The following is a 21634-nucleotide window of genomic DNA, read 5'->3' as shown; positions in this document are numbered from 1 at the left end:
GAAAACCAACGAAAATGTTTACGAAAAAAAGCGAAATAAACCGGGAAAAATGTAACAACAGTGAAGTGTTGGATTGTCCCCAGACCGAAAGAGAGAGGATCCCAGAGCGGAAAGACACGAGAATAACCGAGTCTGCGGAATTGTTCCTCCCACCCCAGAGCTACCCTCTCATCCCCCCCAAAAGAGAGCCGAAGTCGCGCGTCAATTGCGCGCCTTCGGAGGGCCGAGACTTGAAGAGAGGGACTTCCCCAACCAACCGGTGTGCCCCGATGCCGTGGGGGTAGACGGATTGGAAAAGAGGGGGTGGAAAGAGGGAAAGAGGGGCATACTTGGTATCAAACGAGGATGGGCAGTGAAAGATAGGACTCCACGGCGGAGTCACTCGGCGTACGGCACGCGCGAATAGTTGCGTTTACTCTACCACCGGTGTCACACGATATTTCGCGGAAAGCTCTGATATTAATTAATTAATTAATTATCTGTCAATCGGGAAAACCGGAGTATCGGGGGATTTTTATATCGGGTGTGGTTTCGCTGAATTTTTTTATTTTGCGGTATGATTTTTTCTGGAGATCGTCGGGGTACCGCCAGCGTGACGATGCTGGAGTAAAAACTTTGAGCGGATCAGAGGATCAGGTGAGATCGTAAAGTTGAAAATTTTTAGGGATCGGGTGAATTTTTTTTTTTTGGGGGGGGGGGGCAGCCCGGAATTTTATTTGCGCGCGAAAAAGAGGAACGATTTGGAAACGGTTTCTGTTAATTAATTGTTAACGATTTTTAATAACGAATTTGAGGAACGAATTTGAAGAACAAATTTTTGGGGGAGAGATCTGTGGCGGGTCTTCATTAATTTCATCTTCATTTTGCGCAAATGAAATCGGAATTAAAAAATTAATTTGTTGCTATACATTTTTATTGCACGATAAATATTTTTGACATTATGGAGACATGCATTCAGTAATAAATATTTCCATGTGTATTTCAAGTGCATAAATGAAGGGATCGATTTTAGCCCTCTGAGACGTGGGGCACGGTGGGGGGTACCACCCAGACCGCCCCCAGAAATGTATGCAATTGAAGATTGTCTTGTCAGTATTGGAAACGACAGTGACACTCGGTTCTTCATTCTGTCGTTCCTCTCGATTTTTTTTCCTGTCGCTCGATTCTATTTTTACATCTCGCAAACGTGTGCATACGAGAGAGGGTGGGAGAGAGGGGAGTAAAAAAAAAACCGAGAGGTAAAAAAAAAAAACGGGGAGACGGTTCAGTGAACGGCGCCGAGGTCAAATTATCCGTCTTTCCAGAGTCTGTTCATTGCGCGGGAAAAGTTACATAAATTGTCGGATTTGGTTTGTGTTTTCTCCCTCGATTTACACCTGAATGCCCGAGGGCTCACCCCTTCCGCCCCCTCAAGGGAATTATAAATTTTTTTAAAGACCAATTTCTGGAATTCCCCCGAGCCCTCCATAAATTATTCCTCAAATTATTATTTATTAAACTTTAAAGTTCCAACTTCAGACATTCAAAATCTTATCATAAAGTTATTTTTTGAAATGCGGAAGAGGATAATCTTTTTTTTCACTTGATGGAGTTGGAATTCGTCGGGGGGTGAATTGATACTCGACTTCTGTCGAGGAGCGAGGGAGAGGATAAAGAGGGGAAAAAAGCGACTTGAGGAGCTACTACAGAGGTGCTCTTTTCTTTTATTCTTCTTCTTTTGATCACTGGAATGGAGGGAAGAGGAGTGAGGGTAGCCACGTGTTTATGCGGTTGGAGCACGTGGTGGGTAAATCCTCCCCTGAGGAGTCTCCAAGGAAGCCTCAGTTCCAGGGGGTTTAGACGCTAAATGCTGGGGGTTAGGGGCTCTTTGCTTCGAATGGCTAACTCTCTATCAAACTCCACCTCAGGGTGTCACCAGTCCTCTCTGTTTTATTTCTCGTATAGTTTTTCTTTCCAGATATATTGCAAGCACTTTCAGAGATTGCTCTCATTACACACAGTTTTTTTTTCAACTACTCTTGCCTCAGATCGATTCAATTAAATTCGAAATGTCTAATTTTTCATTTTAATTTAAAAAAAATTGTTTAATATTTCAAAAAATTGGGAGTGACTCCTCGCAGATGAATTTGTTTATTATTTGATCAAATTTTGAATATTGAAGTTGGTGGGAGGTTGACATTTTTTTTGGGGGGAAAATTTGGAAAGTAATTTTGTAACTGGAACGGGTGGTGGGGGCGAGAGGGTTGACTTGATGATTTGTAATTAAATGTAGAATAATGGAGATGGAGTCTCGTGATTTGCTCGGCGTGTTGACTTTGACAACTCGATCCAATTGATTTTCATGAATAATTTACAACGATGCAGGAATTGTTCTGGTCGAAGGAGTGCTGAAATTAACGTGAAAACTGCTTGGTGAACTTTTGGAAAAGTTCGGTGGGAGTTTACTCGGGTTCCACTCAAAAGTTATGGAATCGCGGATGCAGATTGAACCTGGTGGAATTATAAATTATGACGAGTGTATTAATAACTCCAACTTCTTGATTACCTAGTGCGCGGTTTATTGTCGAAATTTATTGATTACATTGGCGATAACTGTAACCGATAATTCAGGGATTAATTCCCATAGGATTTTCGGAAATTCATACCATAATGGATTGCCGATGCACTCACAAAAAAAAAATATCTCAAAAAAATTGAATACGAGAAGAAATGAGAAACTGCACATTCAGCATTTGTCTTAATTAACGATTTATCTCCAAAATTATCGATTTTAGGAAAAAATATGATGAGAAAGTTTTTATTGGAAAATTAATCAACTCCAAAAAACTCTCATCATGTGTTCACCGGAGATCGATAGTTTTCGAGATAAATCGATAGGTGTCGAGGTGAAATTTTTCCCCTGCTGTTTTTCGCGAATTTTGCGGATTTCGTTTTATTCTTTTCGCGTTTCAATCTGGGGATTTGAATTTTTTCGGTTGAGAATGAGTTTTCGTGTGTGACTGTACGCGACGGGAGTGATTGCCTCCTCGACTTCGATATTAAAGTCTTGCCACAAGGCGTCCCTGAAGACCTCCCTCTCGCATCTTATATTGTTCGCCACCCAGTTTTACGATGCACCTCGCAAATTGCATTTTGCCAGGCAGAAGGTAAATGGAGGATAAACGGAGAACCTCTCCCTCGGTCGTTTTTAGCGACATTCAGTGTCGGGGTCGACAGAGATTCGAAAATTAAATTTGGCAGGAGGAATGACCCCAGCACGAGGCGAGAAAATTTATATTGAAAGTTGAAGAATTCCTAACAATTGACATTTACAATTAAATGTTAGAAAAATTGTTATTTCTTTTTAAACCATTTTTAACATGAATTAGAATTAAATGCTCCCCGAAAAATCTGTGTACATTCCCTGGGACATTTAGACATCCCGGATGTCTCTGTAATTTCTGCCAAAACTTTCGTCCCCAGCGAAAAAAAAATCATTCCCGATATACACAAGATCCCCAATGGCCATAATCGAATTCGACCGGAAGGACTGATCACCAGTTTCCGGTTCGGGCGGAGTGCCAAAATGTCGCGAGAGACAAATGTTTTTCCGACACCAAAAAAAAAAAAATTGTTTCCCCTGACAAAATCCCCGACACCCAGAGAAATATTATTTTTCACAAAAATATTGGCAACTGGTTCCAAAAAAAAAAAATCATTGAACCCAATAAATTTAATAGTAATTTATTCCCCATTTTTTTTTAATTATAAAAAATAATTTCGATTTCCGCTCATTGCAATCGATAGATTTCTCATGCCGCGATTCATCGCGAAGTGGAGGAAATGCATGTTGAAAGTTTTAAGAGACACTAGTCGCTTTGGGCCCTCCCCCCTGAAACTTTGATAATTCGCCAAGTGGAGGGTCCATTAATAATTCCGCCATTGTCTGCGAATACTTTACGACACGATTTCCTCCCAAAAATGTTGGCGATTAATCGAGGGTGTGAGGTACTGGTCGCACGATGAATTTTCCCTCCAACTGAAATCATGGAAAATATTTTTCATTAAAAGTTTATTGGACTCAACTCGGCTGATTTATCAAACGAATTTTTCATCGAATTAAATCGACTAAGTGCCCATTTCCTCTGAGTTATGCCAGCCAATTAATTCTGCAATTGCGAATGAGTCACTGGCAATAACTCAATCATTTTTCAGACTCGTGAGATTTCGATGGATCGTGGGGTAAAAATATTTGAATAAAATTCAAATAAATATTCCATAACCATTATCGAAACAGGAAATTTATTCTTGATCACGATACGTGTTGTTAATTTTTTATCACCCTGTAAAGACTAGAGTTATCGCTGTAATGGGCTCTTGAAACAACCGATGTAGTTCAAAACCATGAGAACATCATTTGCGGTTATTGCCACTAGCGCATTGAACTTATGGCAACAGCTTGGGTTTACCTGTGTCCCAGTTTAGCTCATAGCTGGTTATTTCAAGACCATTGAGGTCACGTCGAACGATTCATAATGAACTGTCGATTCGTTTTCATATTTGAGAGAATAGTTATTAAATCAGCGAAGGGGATTTATAAACGTCCCAAGATAACCGATCGATTCCCCCCGAGAACTGAAAAGACTAAAAATGTACCCGTCAGATGATTCAATAATTTCTCTCCACAATTTATGAGTAATAAAATAAATAATTTACTGTTGCAGAGTTACCGAAAAATAGCGAGACAAGTGAGTACTCCAGACAGTGCGCCAACAGGTCTTGGCAGTCCTCAGGCTGGTATTGGTGGTCTCCAACAGCATCAGGCACCCCAGCAGCAGCAACAGCAACAGCAGCAGCAAAATCAGCAGTCAATTCACACTGATCCCATGCAGCAGACCAAGGACAACCTCAATCCCGCAGCGAATCAGCAATCGGGTGTATTGAGGAACGGAAATCCACCGCCTCCAGTCGTCTCAATGGTGAGTGTCTCCAAAAAAAATTATAATAATTAAAACTAAAACGTTCGTCGCATTTTTTTTTTGACGCTTCAGTAGTTTTCTCTCTCAATTGTAATTCAATTGTAATTGAAAAAATCCTGGGAGGGTACTGGGGTCTTATCAGGACGCTCCAGTTTCCTTCTGATTATTCTGATTGCATTCAGGTGCGTCACCAGACCCTCGGGCCATTTATAGTCACTATCGTAGAATTACACTCGTCTTCTCGTGTCAGCCTAGAAACGCCTCTCTCATGTGAATATACATCATCCTGAGACTGAAATGTCCCTGTTACCATTGCATCGCGAATTTCAGAACTTAATTAATTGATACAGGAATTATTCGATTGATTAATTCAGTCGGAACTGTGGACGACGTTTGTTAATTATGATTTAGCTCATAAACTATTGATTTTAGAAAAAAATTGTAGGAGATCTTTTTTGTTGGGAATTTAATTAGCTATAAAAAAGGTCTTCAATATTTTCGTCTTAAATCGATATTTTCCGAGATAACGTGACGCTTAATCCCATTTATCGTATTTTAACATTTTGCGACTGAATTGAGAGTAGTACAAAGATAATCTTGTCGGCCATTCAACGATAATGGGATTGAATTAAAAAATTATCAAGCCTCTGGACTGAAATATCATTTTTATTATTAAATGTCAGACTGGGGATTTCAAAATGAATCCAGAGGTCGGAAACCGGACGCGAACTCGTCTCTCTTTACATCTTCATTACAGAATTCTTCGTCCAGTCATTTAGATTGTTAATATTTTTCGTATTTTGCAAGAGGTGGAAAAGAGGGGGTGAGGCGTGCATAATTGCATAATTGTTCACGGAATTTTCCCGATGAATTTCCACGAGAATTCACGTAGTCTAGGGTAAAATTGGATGATCGGGGTGAGTCTCTCTCTCGTTTCTCGTTTGGAATTCTCAACTCTCTCCAGCTTTCTCTGGTGCACGCCGTTGCTTGGCGGTTCCTGTTCCTGCGGGTATTGATTCGCGTTGGCGGTCGGTCACCACCCACCCCCCGGTTGAGCCGACGTCTGCCACTGGTCTAACACACCCCTTCACGATGCGCCACGTCAGATGGGTTATGTCCTGGGTACCACCATTTTTTAATCGTCAGTCTCCCCAATTATTCTTCTCAATTTTCCGACAATACCTCCTAATAATTTCCGCTGAACAAAAAATCATTCCCCATAAATCCCGAAAAACCGGGAAAAATGAATTTCAAAATTTTCCGAAAATATTCAAATTGATAATTAATTCGTGAATAAATTATAGCACCTTTACCACCTCTATCACAATGTCTCTCGGTGCAGTCACGTCAAACATAATTGCCAAATTTCCCCTAAGCCAAACCAACCGAAACTAGATGTTCATCAGTCATGAATATAAATCAGGTGCACCCGCAAACATATCAGGCTGAACTGGAAATAATTGTTGAAACCTCGGCAGAAGAAATGGTGTGTTCCGGGTACAGAACGCACAATTATGCACGAAACCGAGACCTCGAAATTCCGGTCCTTGTTTTTAGGGGTTGACGGGGCGAGAGGGTGTGCGGGGGGGTTGTGCGGGTGGTTAGTGGGTGGCGGTTGTAGGGGATGGGGAGATATGCAAGCTCATAAGCCGTAGTGCGGTGGGAGAGAGATGAAATGGGAAAGCCAATGGGCGATTGAGGGCACATGTGGTTTTCACTTGGATATATCCGACCCACTGCCTATATCTCGTACTACACCTGTGGAAAGGGAAAAGGGGAAAAGGGGAAAAGGGGAAAAGGGGAAAACTACCCGGCCCAACGAGCCGGAATTCGAAACAAAGGCACCACTGATGTTTCGTTACTCGTGACGCGGTCAAATTACCTTAATCATTCACCAACGGTAATTCCATTAATTTCATTGGCTATTTGCACCGCTGGCACACCTCAAATCCTCTCTGTACCGAATTTTTTATTAATTCCCTGAAATGACTTCATCCACCGGAACTCAGGATTTTTTTATTTTTATGTTTGAAATGAAATTCCGAATTTTGGAAACTCAGGGTCTGGGTAATAATTGGATTTGGAGGATTGACTCATTAATTAAATTGTCTTCATTATTCATGAGTAGTAATTTCATTAATTTCATCAGGAATTCACAACGGAGAGCGGGAATTTCTTTGTCCGGGAATTTTAAATTAATTCTCGGGAATTGCTTTATTTCATCACATGGGGAATAAATTTTTCCGGTGTTGAGGAATTTTTATTAGAATTCCTCGTCATATTAAAAATCCGGGAACAAAGGCTACGGTTTTCTCAATGGAGTTTTTTTTTTAAATTTTATCCTATAAATTTCCTTGCTAGTGGAGATTATTTTTTCCGGGTTAGACTCCGCAATTTTGCAGAATTTGCATAATTAAATTACTCGGTTCCTGAACATCAAAATTACCAATTTAGTTCTCAGGAGAATGTTAAGCATGAAATTTGAATTTTTCGACTCTCACCGCTCTTTGAGAATTAACTCTCTTTTATATTATAGAATTAGTCGTTTCGGGTTTGGATTAATTTACTCTACAGTTGCGTCTCCATTTTTTATTTTTACTCTTCCGTAAAATAAAAATGAAATGAAAAATTCAAAAATCAAAAAAGAGACATAAACCCAAAAAATAAATACAATTATCCGATAATTTCCAATTAATCAGTCGATCAACTAGAATAAAATTGAAAGTTTGTACTTTTAAAATTACACCAGCAATTTATTCCATGAAATTTAATTCATATCATACCATTTGTAATTCCATTAAAGAAATGGCGATTTACACATTCGTGTATTATTCTCATAAAATAGAAGAATTTATTCGTGAAACAATTTGAATAATGAGTTTCTCTGCCGCCACCCCAGCGTCCAATTTTTTTTACTTAGAAATGAGTAATTTATACCGCGTAATTTGAATAATGAAATTTAAAATTCTCTCTGGATGTAATTTCGGTCGTGTCTTTTTTTCCGAACAATCGATTGAGTTCCCGGGGACGGGGGAATCCCCCAGACGTAGCAGAAAATAAAACTTGTAATTCCTGACGACTCGCCCCCATTTTATCACTCCTTATCATCAATTTAAAATTAATTCGCACACATTGATCCGCCAAAATTAATTGGTTCATTAAATCCACCACAAATCAACTCAAACTTCTCTCTATCACCAATTAAATTACCCATTAATTAATTAATTAACCACTATCCAAACATTTTAAAAAGTTTTAATTAATGTACAATTAGATAAAATACTTGTTTTACCAATTAAATTTTTTGCGGAAACCAAAAAAATAATTTTTGAATGAATGAATTCCGGTAATGAATTTTTAATTTTCAATAATAACTATTACAATTCGGTGAATTGTTACTGAATCACCGATAAATTCATAACTCGCGTGTCGTCCATTCATTGATGATCCAATCCCATCAGAAGTGTCAATGAATTATACGCAGGTGAAATTCCGATGCGCGTTAACACTAGCCAATGCGATTGAAACCGCCAATTGGTTCTGTCGATATACAATCGCCCATTGATGATCCTCACTTTTCCTTTTCACCCGTTCGTGTCACCCGCGGTGTAAAAGGGAGTGATAAAAATTCCGGGATTACCCACCAATTCGTGATCCCAGCTGTGATCGCTCTCAAAACGTCAGTTAACTTCAAGTGACATTTCAATTACCTCTCGTTGCTCAAAAAAAAATCGACAACTCGAAAATCCCCATTAATTCGTTGCAATTAATTTCACCAATTATTGTACAGCCAAAAAAAAATTTGAAGTGATTGATTTTGTAATTTCCTCAAATTAATTTCTAAAGTAATTATGCTGGATTAAATCTGGGTTTATTGTATGGAAAAATGGAGTTGGGGATTTGTATTGAATTCTTGTTTTATTGGCCACAATAAATTCCGTGGTGGTAGGTCAGGGTGGCACGCTATCAAATGTCACGGATTTTCCATGGCCACTCATCCCTTACTAACACCATGAGGGGATGAAAGAGGGAAACAGCCTCGACACACGTTTGCAAAGATCGGATACTGGGTTGAAAGCTTGGCAATGGTTTGAGGGTGTCGGTACAGCGGTTCACTTGGCTCAATGCCCGTACAAACTCATACCCTTTCTACTCGTGCAACATTCCCTCCCTCTCTCACACTCCTTCGATGTTATCAGACCCACCACAAACACCAATCCACAGGGCCACTTGCGGCATCCCTTCAACACCCATTTTCCAAACCGCATCACCTCGCCCTTTCCTCCATCTCCATCAACTTCAACCACCACCTTTATCCTCACTTCAACTACTAGTGCTCCTTCGACTCAAACCCAATCCATCAACATAAAAATTCTTTGATTTTCTTCTGTCCTCTTTGGTTCAAAATATTTATAAATAATAATAAAACATGTGCGTAAAATCGTTGACGATTAAAATAATGCAATCGTTTTTTTTTTTTTTCGGTGATCGGAAGCGGAAAAATTTCATGAAAATTCAATGGAAATTTGAATTTCAATCTGATGTTTAATGGAGATGTTGGAAAATGGTGAAAATTCAGGGGACTATTCCCTCAATTGCGAAGTCATTTGAAATTCAATTTACCACGATGTTTGATTTCTCCGATGAATTTCATTTTCATACGACAATGGAAATGTTTGAGAATCAAGACTCTCAAAATATTGACAATAGAAATTTCCATTTCCCATGCGAATGAAAATCCCTCGGAATTCCAGAGTGAAAAAATTACCGACAAAGTGCGAAATTAATCATTGATAATTGAAATAAATGGATGAATTCCCGATTAATTAAACTGTTTGCACCATTTCAACTGTCGACTACTCAATGATTATCACTGAAAGTAAACAACTCATTTCCCAAATACATTGCCCCCTTTCATACCTGGGCATCACCAATCAGTTGAAGCTGCCAATTGACAATCAATTTCCCTGTTTTCCGTGCACACACGAAGTATACTTCACCTCCCCCCGACACCGGTCGAATGGTTTAATGAAGGCTGACGTTTGCCAGCAAACAAAACTCGCCTAATTAGTAATCCAATTATTTTGATTGCAGGCACACATCAAAGAGCCCAATCAGACCAATTACAAAAATACTGGGTTGACAGAGAAAAACACTGTACCTATTTGTATTCTCCTTTTGAGTCAATTCTATGAAATTCCGATCAATTTTCTCAATTTCCCGCATTTCCCGAATGAATAAATTCATAAAAATTAATTAATAATGATAATAATTAATATACAGGGATTTTTTATTAATTGAAAAATTTTCCTGAAATTTCCAGAAGCTTGAAAAATCGTTGAAAAAATTTTTAATTGATGTAGATATATTTGAAGTATAATATTTTGTGTATAAACCGCTTTGCAAGTGCCCAGGGTGGCATTGAGATGTCGAGAATCTCCGTGAAGTCGGAAACAATGTGCCTTGGAGATTACTTGAACGGTGGAAGTGTTGGATACGGGGATGAAAGGGCAATTTAGAGGGAAAGATCTCGTCCACATCCGCCAGTAAAGGGAAACGAGTCGGTTCTAGTGGCTAGTGGGGCCCGTTGGCCATCGCGGAAACTAGAAGCTTCTGGTGAATGCACCGGGAGGTTGGAGACTTGTAGGAGAGACCTCAGATCCACCATCTCATTCTCACTCATTGCCACCCCAAAGTCCGCTTGAAATACCACAGACTGAACTTCCGTTTGAATTTCCAGGGATGCGTTAACCGACCCGAGGAAATTCGCTTCCGACCACGAGCTAGGGGCCACCGGGATTACCATCGTAATTCAATGCTGGATAATTGAATTGTCCCAGAGCTATTTAGAGTCGATGCCATTTTTTATTTTTGTCATTAATTCATGATTACTTCAAGTCCTCGACAAATTAAATTGAATCTCACGATTATTTTTATGGTTTTAAACATAAACAGAATTACTGAGTATTGCAATGGGCTGTACACCCTGGGGATACTCATAAATCCACTGGGAAAATTCTCCCTGAAAATCGCTCATCCTCGAACGTTCGGACTATTCTTTCACCTCGTCTAGGTATTATGTCGCCGTTGAAAGCTCTTTCGCGCGCACGCTATAAATTTTCACCCCCTGTTTTTCCGAGTTTTCCCTGGTACCCCAGGATAAAGTGAGCCATAGGTACAAAGGAGATGGTAAAAACGAGAGTGGAGTGATATCAACAGAGACCCTCAACACCGAGGGGTGCATCAAAGCCAGCAAAGTTTTAACGGGATAAGCCAGAGTGTTTTTTTTTCTCCCTCCCTCTTTGTTTCACCCTCATTCCGCCATTTCCCTCGAAACTTGTGAGTGAAAGTGAAGGAGAAGAATGCCCCGAGCTCTTGCACAGACGACACTAAATAAAATATTCAGTATAGCCTCAGAAACCTGTGTTTTACGATGCAAAATTCTGATTCACGAGTTTCCAAACGAGTTTTTTCTTTTTCGAAAGAAAAAACATTCATTGTCTCGGAAATTTCCGAGTGAAGAATTTTACCTCCTGAAATTTATGGCTTCCATTTATTCTTTTTTTAGTCACCGGGGGTGATGCCGTTTTATGGTGACACTGGAGCTGGATTTAGACCAGCAGCTGGATTTGGCAATGCCGTATGGCACCAAGGAGTTGCCCCAGTGGGTGCTGTCACGGTTGAGGCAACTCCAGCTGCATGGCCACCTCAGCAATTTATCCAGCAAATTCCACCACCCAATCAGCTCGACGAGCTGAGATATCACACGCAATACAGTGCTGCAACCCCTTATCATCCTCAAGCAGGTAACACCCACAACCTGTTCTCTGGATTCAGAGAAATTATTTGACAATGGATACGGGCGACGGGATTCTGGAGAATTAAATTCAAGAAATGTTTAAAAATTTACAGACAGAAAAATGATATAAATCTTCAGAATCCCCTGACCCACATCCCCATCACCGCAAGCACAACCATAATTAACACTGTCGTTTTTCGCTTCACGCAAAACTAGAAGAGCAAATTCTCATGGTTCCAGTGACATACCAGCAGCAGGCGTTCATCGCAACGGATCAATCGGCCTTTCAGCGTGCAGGTAGCACAGGCCAATACACGATAACAGGGCAACCATCGCCCCTAGCCCCAGTGGCACCCCAAACAGGTGCCCCACCCTCCCAAAGACCCCTAAATGGTCAATTCATGGACCCAGCAGCTACCCCCAACCAATCGGTTGGTTACGAACGCCAGGAGTACGTCAACGGCTACCAGCAACAGGTGAGACACCTAGACCCTCCCACCCCCATTGACCAAAAAAAAAAGAAAGCCCTTAACAACCACCCCTGAGCCCTATTAAAAGAGTCACGAGTCACGCGGCAGTGACGAGTAATTGAATGAAAAATCGATGACTTTTAAGTTACAGATCGAATGATCCTCTTTTCAGGACGTTACAATGGCACCACCACCCTCAACAACACCAAATAGCCGGAGTAGTTCAGTTCACATGGAGCAACAGCAACAGACTAATCAACAGACACCCCAGACAGGCCAGAGTGATACGCAAGTCAAGGGATTTGCTACGATAGCTACATCAAATGTGTCGGGAAACGAGATGCCTGGGTATCCACTTCAACAGGGCCCACAGAGTTCACACAGCTCTAACGGATATCCAGGCTACATTGAAATGGGTCAACAGCCACAGTCACAGCCACAGACACAGCAGCAGCAACAGCAGTCAAATCAGTGGCAGAATCAGAATCAACAGCACGTGCCAAGACAGCCGTCCGTGTCTGATGCGAGTCAAGGCGCCCTGTGGTCAGACACAAACTCAAGTGCCAAGATGGGTAACAATGGTATGACATGGTCCGACAACAGAATGCAGAAAATTGAGGGGAGTATGCAGATGCAGGGACAGCAGGAGGTATCGAGACCGGGGAGTCATATGAGTTGGGAGAATGGAAATGTGAAGGAGCCACAGACACCTCAGTCATGGCAGGAGAGTGGTGAGGGACAGATGCAGGGAGGACAGGCGAGTTGGCCACAGCAGAGTCCCAAGATGAGGGAGAGTCAGAATCCCAGGCTGACACCTTCGTCGCAGTCACAGGGTCAGCAGTCAGGCTGGCCACAGCACTCGCCCAAATTGCCTGATCATCAGAATCAGCATCAGAATCAATCTCAAAATTCCAGAATGACACCATCGGGTCAGCATAACTGGCAGCAGAATAGTCCAGAGATTCAGGGACAGAATAGTAATCATCAGAATCAAAGACTGACACCCTCCGGCCAGCAGTGGCAACAGGGCCAGACGAAGATCGATCAGAATCCAAGATTAACACCATCGAATCAGATGTCATGGCCGGATACACCTACTAGTCAACCAAATTGGTCACCAAATAGTATGAAGAGTGATGGTAGCCAGCAGCCGCAGCAGCAATGGCCCGACTCACAGCCAAGTCCGAGGAGAACGCCTGGGCATCAGCCAGCTGCATGGCAGAGTCAGGATCAGAAAATTGATAATCAGATGAACTGGTCGCCATCGTCCACGGATAATCAATCGTGGGGCCAGCAGAGTAATAAACAGGATATGCAGAATTCGGGGGAGAGAATTATCTGGCAGGGGGCGGATAACAAATCCAATGGCTATCAAGAGACTGATGGAAGCAGGCCATCGTCCAATCTTCACAGTCGACTGAGATCCATGATTCTGGATAAACAGCAGGCACAGCAGCAGATACAGCAGAATCATGGTCATCATTTGCCACAGGGACATCAAAATCCAAACGGTTCTAATGATTTTGCAAGTGATGATAGAATACGAGACTCACACGAGGGGAGTGATAAGGGACAGGAGAAGAGACCAGATCAGTATATTAATCAGTCGTCGATGATGGCTGTTAGTCAGGGAAGTGAATCCATGACCGGTAATTTTTTATTGCATAGCCACCACCCTCGTGACGATAGTTTGCACGATGGTGGTGGCTTATGGGAGTGGACAGGAGGTGGTAATGCTAATTCGGATATTATACACAATGCTGAAGGGATTCAGGGATTTGGGGAGTATGGTAGAAAAAGAGAGTGGGGTAGTCAGACTGAGAGTGATAAGGACAACAAGTCCTTTCAGGAGAGACTTGGTATTGTACCTGGTGATGACAAGATGGACAATCAGGTTGTAGCAGGAGGTGGTGATGGTGTTGTGGAGAGAGTGGAGGGACTGGAGAGAGGGGAGAGAGAGGAGATAGAGAATCAGGGGGAGATGGGGGAGATGGGGGAGAGAAAGGAGAACAAGGAGATGGAGAGACCAAGTGGAAATTTAAACGAGGAGAAAAAATCAATTAAAGAGGAAGAGCACAGTCATGAGTACAATTGTCTAGAGTCTGAGTCTCAGGGATCGGAGAGTCTTTCAAAGACAATAAAGAGAGAATCTGATCAAGAGGAGATTGACAGTGACTATAAATTCAGGGGTGATGGTGGTCCTTTGAAATTGTCGACAGAGACTGGATCGTGGTGTTGTCGACGTGGTGGCACTGATCAACCAACACCTGAACACCTGCGAGAAGGGTGCTGTCAGGGCCTACAGACTCAGGATGAAATAATAGCTGATTCACCGGCTAAAGCCAGTGATGTTAAGAATGAACCACCCGCTAGTCCAAAAACACCAACAGCTAAACATCAGGAGCACCTCGACAAACTCAAGAACAATGTAAGGACTGAAGTGCCCGACTGCGACTGCTTTCCAGCTGATAAATGTGAGTTGTTATTGTGTATACAGCACAACACTAACATTGAGAGAACACACTAACCAGTACACAATAAAAAAAAATCTATACCAATATCCTGACAATTAAAACGACATGGATGGTGCTTTTGGAGGCTGTAGAATTTTTCCCTGATTGGCTATTGATACCAAATTGAAAAACAAGTTATTGATAAATACTCAATACTCATCGGGCTTGTGTAGTTAAATGTTACGAAGTCGATGTTGTAAGTAACATGAGGTTCCCAAAACAATCAAAGGTCCTCCGGAGCCCGGCTCGTACTACACTCATCTCGGGGCTGCGGCTAGTCTCCCTGAATTGAGAAATGATCTTGAGAGGAGGACTGGATTGAAGGGAAGTGCCATTAGGCTTGAGAAGGTTGTTTATACGGGCAAGGAGGGCAAGACTACACAGGGATGTCCCATGGCTAAATGGGTGAGTTCAATTTTTTTATTCCTCTCAATTCAATCTAGTTGAAATCCCGAACATGAAATTTCTTGAATAGTTTTGAAAGAGACTATGTGAATGCATAAAAGACGATTGAACACTGACAATGAATTTCAGATACTTCGGCGTTCAGGACTAGAGGAAAAAATCCTATCAATCGTGAAGCATCGTCAAGGCCACAAATGTGCAACAGCTTGGATCGTCGTGGCAATGGTGGCCTGGGAGGGTGTACCAACTCACGAGGCTGATCGAATCTACTCTCTGCTGACTCACAAACTCAATCGCTTCGGTCTCCCAACAACCAGGAGATGTGGCACGAACGAGCCACGAACTTGCGCCTGTCAGGGCCTAGACCCGGACAGCTGTGGGGCTAGTTATTCATTCGGTTGTTCCTGGTCGATGTACTACAACGGCTGCAAGTACGCACGGAGTAAGACAGTCAGGAAATTTCGATTGTCTGTGAGGACTGAGGAGCAGGAGGTGGAGGAACGAATGCACGTTCTGGCGACGCTGTTGTCACCTCTGTATCTCAGTTTGGCACCAGAGGCATTCAACAATCAGACGCAATTTGAACGTGAGGCCAGTGAGTGCAGGTTGGGGTTCAAGCCAGGCAGACCTTTCTCTGGTGTCACAGCTTGCATGGACTTCTGTGCGCATTCACATCGTGATCTCCATAATATGAACAACGGTTGCACAGTGGTAATTTTTTTTTTCGTAATTCAATTTTAAATGATTTTATTGGAGTAGCTATAATTTCCAATTACCCATAAATGATTGATTTCTTCATTGTCTCTTTGCGACAACGAGTCTTAAAAAAATTGTTCCACCTCGTCTTCCAGGTGGTGAGTCTCACGAAACATCGTTCGCTCTCTCGCCCTGAGGACGAGCAGCTCCATGTGCTCCCACTATACATAATGGAGGACACTGACGAGTACGGTTCGAAGGATGGCCAGCAGGAGAAAATAAAGGCTGGGGCTGTGGAAGTCCTAACGAAGTGAGTTCCCGTCATCCCCTTTCCAGCCGCAAAACACAAACGAGAATAAATCCATAATCAGCACAAATTCACTTCCAGGTATCCATGTGAGGTGCGAGTGAGATCAGTGCCCCTGCAGCCATGCAGACGCCACGGAAAGAAGCGAAAGGAAGACGAGCCAGACACGGGAATATCGAAAAAAGAAGTGAAAACTCCAGAAAAAGATTCACGTGGAGTGCCTGGGAGAGAGCCCCAGCTGTCCCTGGAGATGGCGTCGATGTTCGAAGGAATGGACGCTCAACTCCAGAGCTCTCAGGTATCCTCAACGGTTCTGGACTCTCCAGTTTCGATGTATCAGGGCTGGGGGTATCAAGGTGACCAACAGTGGAATCGGAACAACTGGCTGGACCAGAGAAAGAACAACTGGTTAAATCCCTGGGGGGACTACTCCTTCGGTGGTCTTGACAGAGACAATAAAGTCGATCCTGACAGCACGAGCCTCGACGACACGAGGCCAAGGTCATCCATGCCCCAAGACCTGGAGCACAGGCCAAGATCAAGGAATCTTCCTCACTCGACAGTGGAATCCCCGCGAGTCAACTACAACCAACCGAGAGGCCACCCGATATCTCCAAGAAATTCTCACCCCTCTCCAGGGGAAGTCTACGCAATGTCACCGAGACCCCAGGACCCGAGGGCATCTCCAAGAAGTTCTGGCTATCCACCAGCCTCCAGTGATCCAAACTACAGCATCCAGTCGACTCAAAATCGAATCTATCCACCAGCTTCTCCACGACTCGTTTACATTAATTCTCCGCAAAGGGCCCAACACCCAGTGCACCAGGACATTCGCAATCAGTCCCCAGGTCTTCATCACTCTTTACCGTCACCAAAATCACGTGTCAATTACGCTCGACCACAGTACCAAGAGCCCCAATCACGCTCCGACTATACAAATAATTCGAGACACGATCAGTCAGACTCGTTTAACTCACCATCAATTCCACCATCAAATACCGATTTTACAATGCAATCACATCACCAAGAGCATGGACAATACATCGGTGTCAATGATGACAAGAAACTGGATCATCGTAACACATATCACATGGATGGAAAACCACCGGTTTACTGTAATTACTCAGTGCCATCAGATCAAACAACTACTAATTGCCCTGGTAATTGGAATGCACTGAATACCTGGAGTAATCCAGAATGCCCAAAGGCAGATAATCACACGAGTCAGATGGAAAAATCCGGAGTGGATCAAAAACAACAGTGTTGGGAGCCACCACCAGATCCCTCACCGTTTCGTGTACCAAAGGGTCGGCCACCGTCCAGAACGCCAAATCAGAGCCCGTCCGAAAATTATCAAAATCCCACCGCAAAAACATTCCTAAAACCACAGGAGCCAAAGCACGATATTTATCCGGACACTGGCAGAGTAGTTTATCCAAATAATCATGATAAATTATCCGATTATCACGAGAATCGTCAGAATGACAATAGCCCCGGGTGGAATGAGATGAAGCAGGTGCAGGAGTTTCATCCGATGTCAGGACTAGGTCATGCATTTCCCCAGTACGGTTATCACCCGAGTTACCCAGTATTTGATAAGCCATACTCGAACTCATGGGAGGGATACAATTATCAGGGATATAACTACCAGAATCAAGAGTTGTACCAGCAGCCAAAAAGAGAGCACTACCCCGGGCCTCAGTATCCTTATCAGGGTGTGCCTTATCAGGGTCTGGGTTCGGGGTGGCCAAGGTGGGAGACTCCCAGGTGGGATATTTATGGTCACCATCCACCGTATTTTCCAGTGCTACCTGAGCCTCCACCCAAGGCTGAGCCCCTCGGGGAAGTCGCTGACTTCTCTGACAACGAGGAGTGCTTCAAGGATCCTCAGATGGGAGGCGTTGCCATTGCCCTCAGTCATGGCAGTGTTCTCTTCGAGTGCGCTAAACACGAGATGCACTGCACCACTGCCCTGAAGAAACCCAACCGACTCAGTCCTACGAGAATAAGTCTCGTGTTCTATCAGCACCGAAATCTCAACCGACCTAGACACGGTTGGGACGAGTGGGAGGAGAAGATGAGACTTCGTAAACTAGGTGTCACTCAGCCCTCGACAACAGCTACCACTACAATAACATCAGCACCAACAGCACCAACAGCACCAACAGTGTCCTCTGGAATTGTTAAGCCTCTTGTAACGAGTGTCCCCAGCTCGCAGTTCATGATGAGATCACCAACGTACACCACTATGACCTGGACCACACTTTTTCCCATGCATCCTTGCATGATCACTGGCCCTTATCAAGAGGGTGGTGCCATAGGATGAGCACCTGGGGACTCGTGACAATCACCTCAGCTCACGTGTCTTCCGGGGCTCATGTCCTCTATTCGTTAGGGATAATGTCCGTTCAGGGAGAGAATCCACTCGTTTTTTTGTAATAAATTGTTAATTCAGACAATTGCACTGCCATTTTTCTAATCCACTGGTGAGAGTGGAACATCAATGCGTACATGATACTTCCCGTTTTTTATACAGAAGGAAATAGACAGGTAGTTTAGACGTCAGGGTTTGGGGATTTTTTGAGAGTACTGGGGATTTGGTCTGACGGACTTGTTTCTTCGCGCTGTGAGGGTTTAGGGGTGGATGCCATGTCTTACTGTGCAAAGACTTTGATATGATTAGGATTTATGATTAATTTGAGCTGAGAGACTAAGCTGGAAAGTTTTTTTAACTGTATTTTCACTCGCTGGCTATCGATTTTTTGGATAATTTTTCAATTGAATTGTTTTTTCTTTTTGTTTTTATTTTTTGGTATCGGCTAGTCGAGGAACAATTTGTGGTAAAGGAGGATATGTATCTCACTGTGTTGTGCACCAGAATGATCTTCCCAACATCACAGTTTTTTTTAATCATTTTATTAGTTTCGGTCAGGAAGAGGTAAGAGTAACAAGTTGAATCGTTCTCTATTCGCGATTTTGCGGAATATCTCTGAATCTGATGGAGACAGCAATTTTTTTGTTAGTAGCTTTTTTATGGAGCGGATCAAGGGCTGCAATAAAGGTTTATATAAAAATTTAGCCATCTCTATTCGGTTGAGAGATATTTCCCTGAAAAGTTGGCAAGTGGTTAAATCGATTTGTTTCCCTCTACCTCTTGCGTACTGATTTATTTGGATTTCTTGGAATCTAGATGAAGATTATCTTGTTAATTAGTTGTACAGCCACCTGCACAATCGATGACGCATCTCTCCTGGAGGCGAATATAAAGGATGAACAAAAATAATGATGATGGAACCACAATTATGATCTCAAGTTTTAATTGACTATTTTAGCGACATTTTGTAAATTTGTGCTTCGTTATATTTTGTATTTATTTTTTAACGCACCGAATCATGATTTTTTAAAATAACTCTCTCGTTTGCACTAGCCGTCAAACTGAGTTGACATTTAACATGTTTAATCGATTTACTAACCACTCGCCAGAAAGTGGCGTTTGAGTACAAAGCATTTTATTCCTTCTAACAATCATTAAGACACGAAGACTTTTAAAGTGATTTTCAATTTTTCGTGGGGGGACGAGCATCACAAGGTAGTCTGTACCTTATCAAATTTTCTCAATGATACCAGCCCCCTGTATCTTGTGAAAACTCCTTTCTATTCTAAATTATTACCTACAAACTTCAAAATCTATGACACTGAGGATCAAAAACTTTTTATTTTAATTATTGAGGATAAACCATTTATTTATATTACCGAATTTTGTAAATACTAGGTGATTGTTTTTCATATATTTTCACCCTGTCATTCTTCGATTATTTTTTTATCCAATTACAAAGAAAAAAAAATTTGTAATTTCTCTGTCATTCATTTTTAAAACCTAGATTATAAAAAAAGGATCGACGATGCTCCAGCAATCGTACAATTGCATTAAAAAAAATCTTATTTATTTATTTGTCGTGACTATTTTACAATTCAATGCGATATCGATCCTCGAGTGAGCAAATTTAGCATCATTTAGACGATTATTGAATCATTTGTAACAATTAGCGGTACACCGTCGTTAGTGATAGTGATGAGTGGGGAAAAAAAATTGAGAAAAGAAAAGGGAAAAAAAAAATGAGATAAATACGTGAAAAATCTGTTGACGCCTCGACGTGCGCGGGATCGAGGCAGGGATTATGAGTGAATAAATGAAATAAGATAATTGTGGCTACTCGTCACTCCCTCCCCCCCCTCCCGCCCGGAGTATTATAAGAATCATTAATATATTATCATTCATTAATTATCACATATAATAATTAGTAATATAATCTAATTTAATTGATTATTTATTAATTAAGTTTGACAAAAAGTGTTATTGTACTACTATTACTGAATACCAATATTATTAAAAAAAATTTTAGTGGGGGAATAACGATACGAGAACGAAGAGTCGATGCACAAATCATGTTTATAATCAAATAAAAGATGTGATAATTTTCACTGGCATATTTGTCATCAACAGTCATTCTCGCATCCATCCCGAATGAATTCCAAAATTCTTCTCTAAGCTAAGTTATCACCGATCTTTCATTTATTTCTTTTCATTATAAAATAGAATTGCGTAAGGGCGGACAGAGATATTCCAACTAAAATACTCGATGCATTATTTTTTTTCTCTTGTTTTCTTTCCTTTTTGTAACAGACTTTTTCTATGATTGTGGACAGCAGAAGACAGTCCATTTTAATAAAGCAAAATAAAATTTATGAGATGTGATTTTGTAATGTCCACGTGTGCTCACTTTTTTTTTTTATTATTAAGGATTATTTATTGATACCTGAGTGGTGGCTTTTCTCGAGGATTTTTTAATGGCGGTTGTTTGGAATTTTTCCTCTACGTTGGTGAAAGTTTTTTTGTTTAGAATTTGCGTGTGAAAAAATTCTTGGAAAAATAGAACAAATTCGCTGGACAGTCGTATCGGTATCTTAATGAATATTTTCTGACAGTTTTCGAATAATTTCATCGGTTGGTATTTCTAAAAGGAGATAGAAAATTTGAGGTAAGAAAATTCTGGGAAATATCGCGATGAAATAATTTGTGCAGAATTTCCGATAAGACGATCCAGCAAATTGGTAATATTTTTAACAAAATTTTTTCGTTCATGTTTTTTATCGGATCGACGTGTCGCAGTTAAACCACTTCCACGAGTCTCCGAAGTATTCTAATAAAATCTTTCCCTTGATAAATTCACGCGACGATGCCAAAATAGTTCTTAAAGTATAAAATTAGAAAGTAAACGATTGCAATAATTATACGAAAAGAGGATAAAAACTATCTAAAACGATCTAAACGAGTATTTAAGAGTGAAAAATCATTGGTAAAAATTTTAACGCAGTTATCGAGAGTAATGATAAATTATGAAGCGTGATGATTAAGCAAAAGCACATATTTAACAGTTGAGTGGGCGATTGAAGTTGAAAAATGGTGACAAAAGTGTGTAGGGAAA

General features: G+C 41.5%; 1 protein-coding gene across 1 annotated transcript in view; it reads left to right on the top strand.

Annotated features, from left to right (window-relative positions):
• Positions 1-20373, top strand: part of Tet (Ten-Eleven Translocation (TET) family protein) — a 50094-nt gene extending 29721 nt beyond the window's left edge. Inside the window, exons 3-10 of the mRNA XM_011305035.1 lie at positions 4704-4958; positions 11527-11764; positions 11998-12233; positions 12400-14701; positions 14970-15145; positions 15275-15856; positions 15997-16151; positions 16230-20373. Coding sequence (XP_011303337.1) covers positions 4704-4958; positions 11527-11764; positions 11998-12233; positions 12400-14701; positions 14970-15145; positions 15275-15856; positions 15997-16151; positions 16230-18474 — 6189 coding nt within the window. The 3' untranslated portion in view covers positions 18475-20373. The remainder of the gene's footprint in view (positions 1-4703; positions 4959-11526; positions 11765-11997; positions 12234-12399; positions 14702-14969; positions 15146-15274; positions 15857-15996; positions 16152-16229) is intronic.
• The last annotated feature ends 1261 nt before the right edge of the window (positions 20374-21634 follow it).

This window comes from Fopius arisanus, unplaced genomic scaffold (genome assembly GCF_000806365.1).
Source record: "Fopius arisanus strain USDA-PBARC FA_bdor unplaced genomic scaffold, ASM80636v1 scaffold00040, whole genome shotgun sequence".
NCBI lineage: Eukaryota > Metazoa > Arthropoda > Insecta > Hymenoptera > Braconidae > Fopius > Fopius arisanus.
The sequence above is the reverse complement of the archived record's forward strand: the minus strand, read 5'-3'. Positions and strand labels throughout refer to the sequence as shown.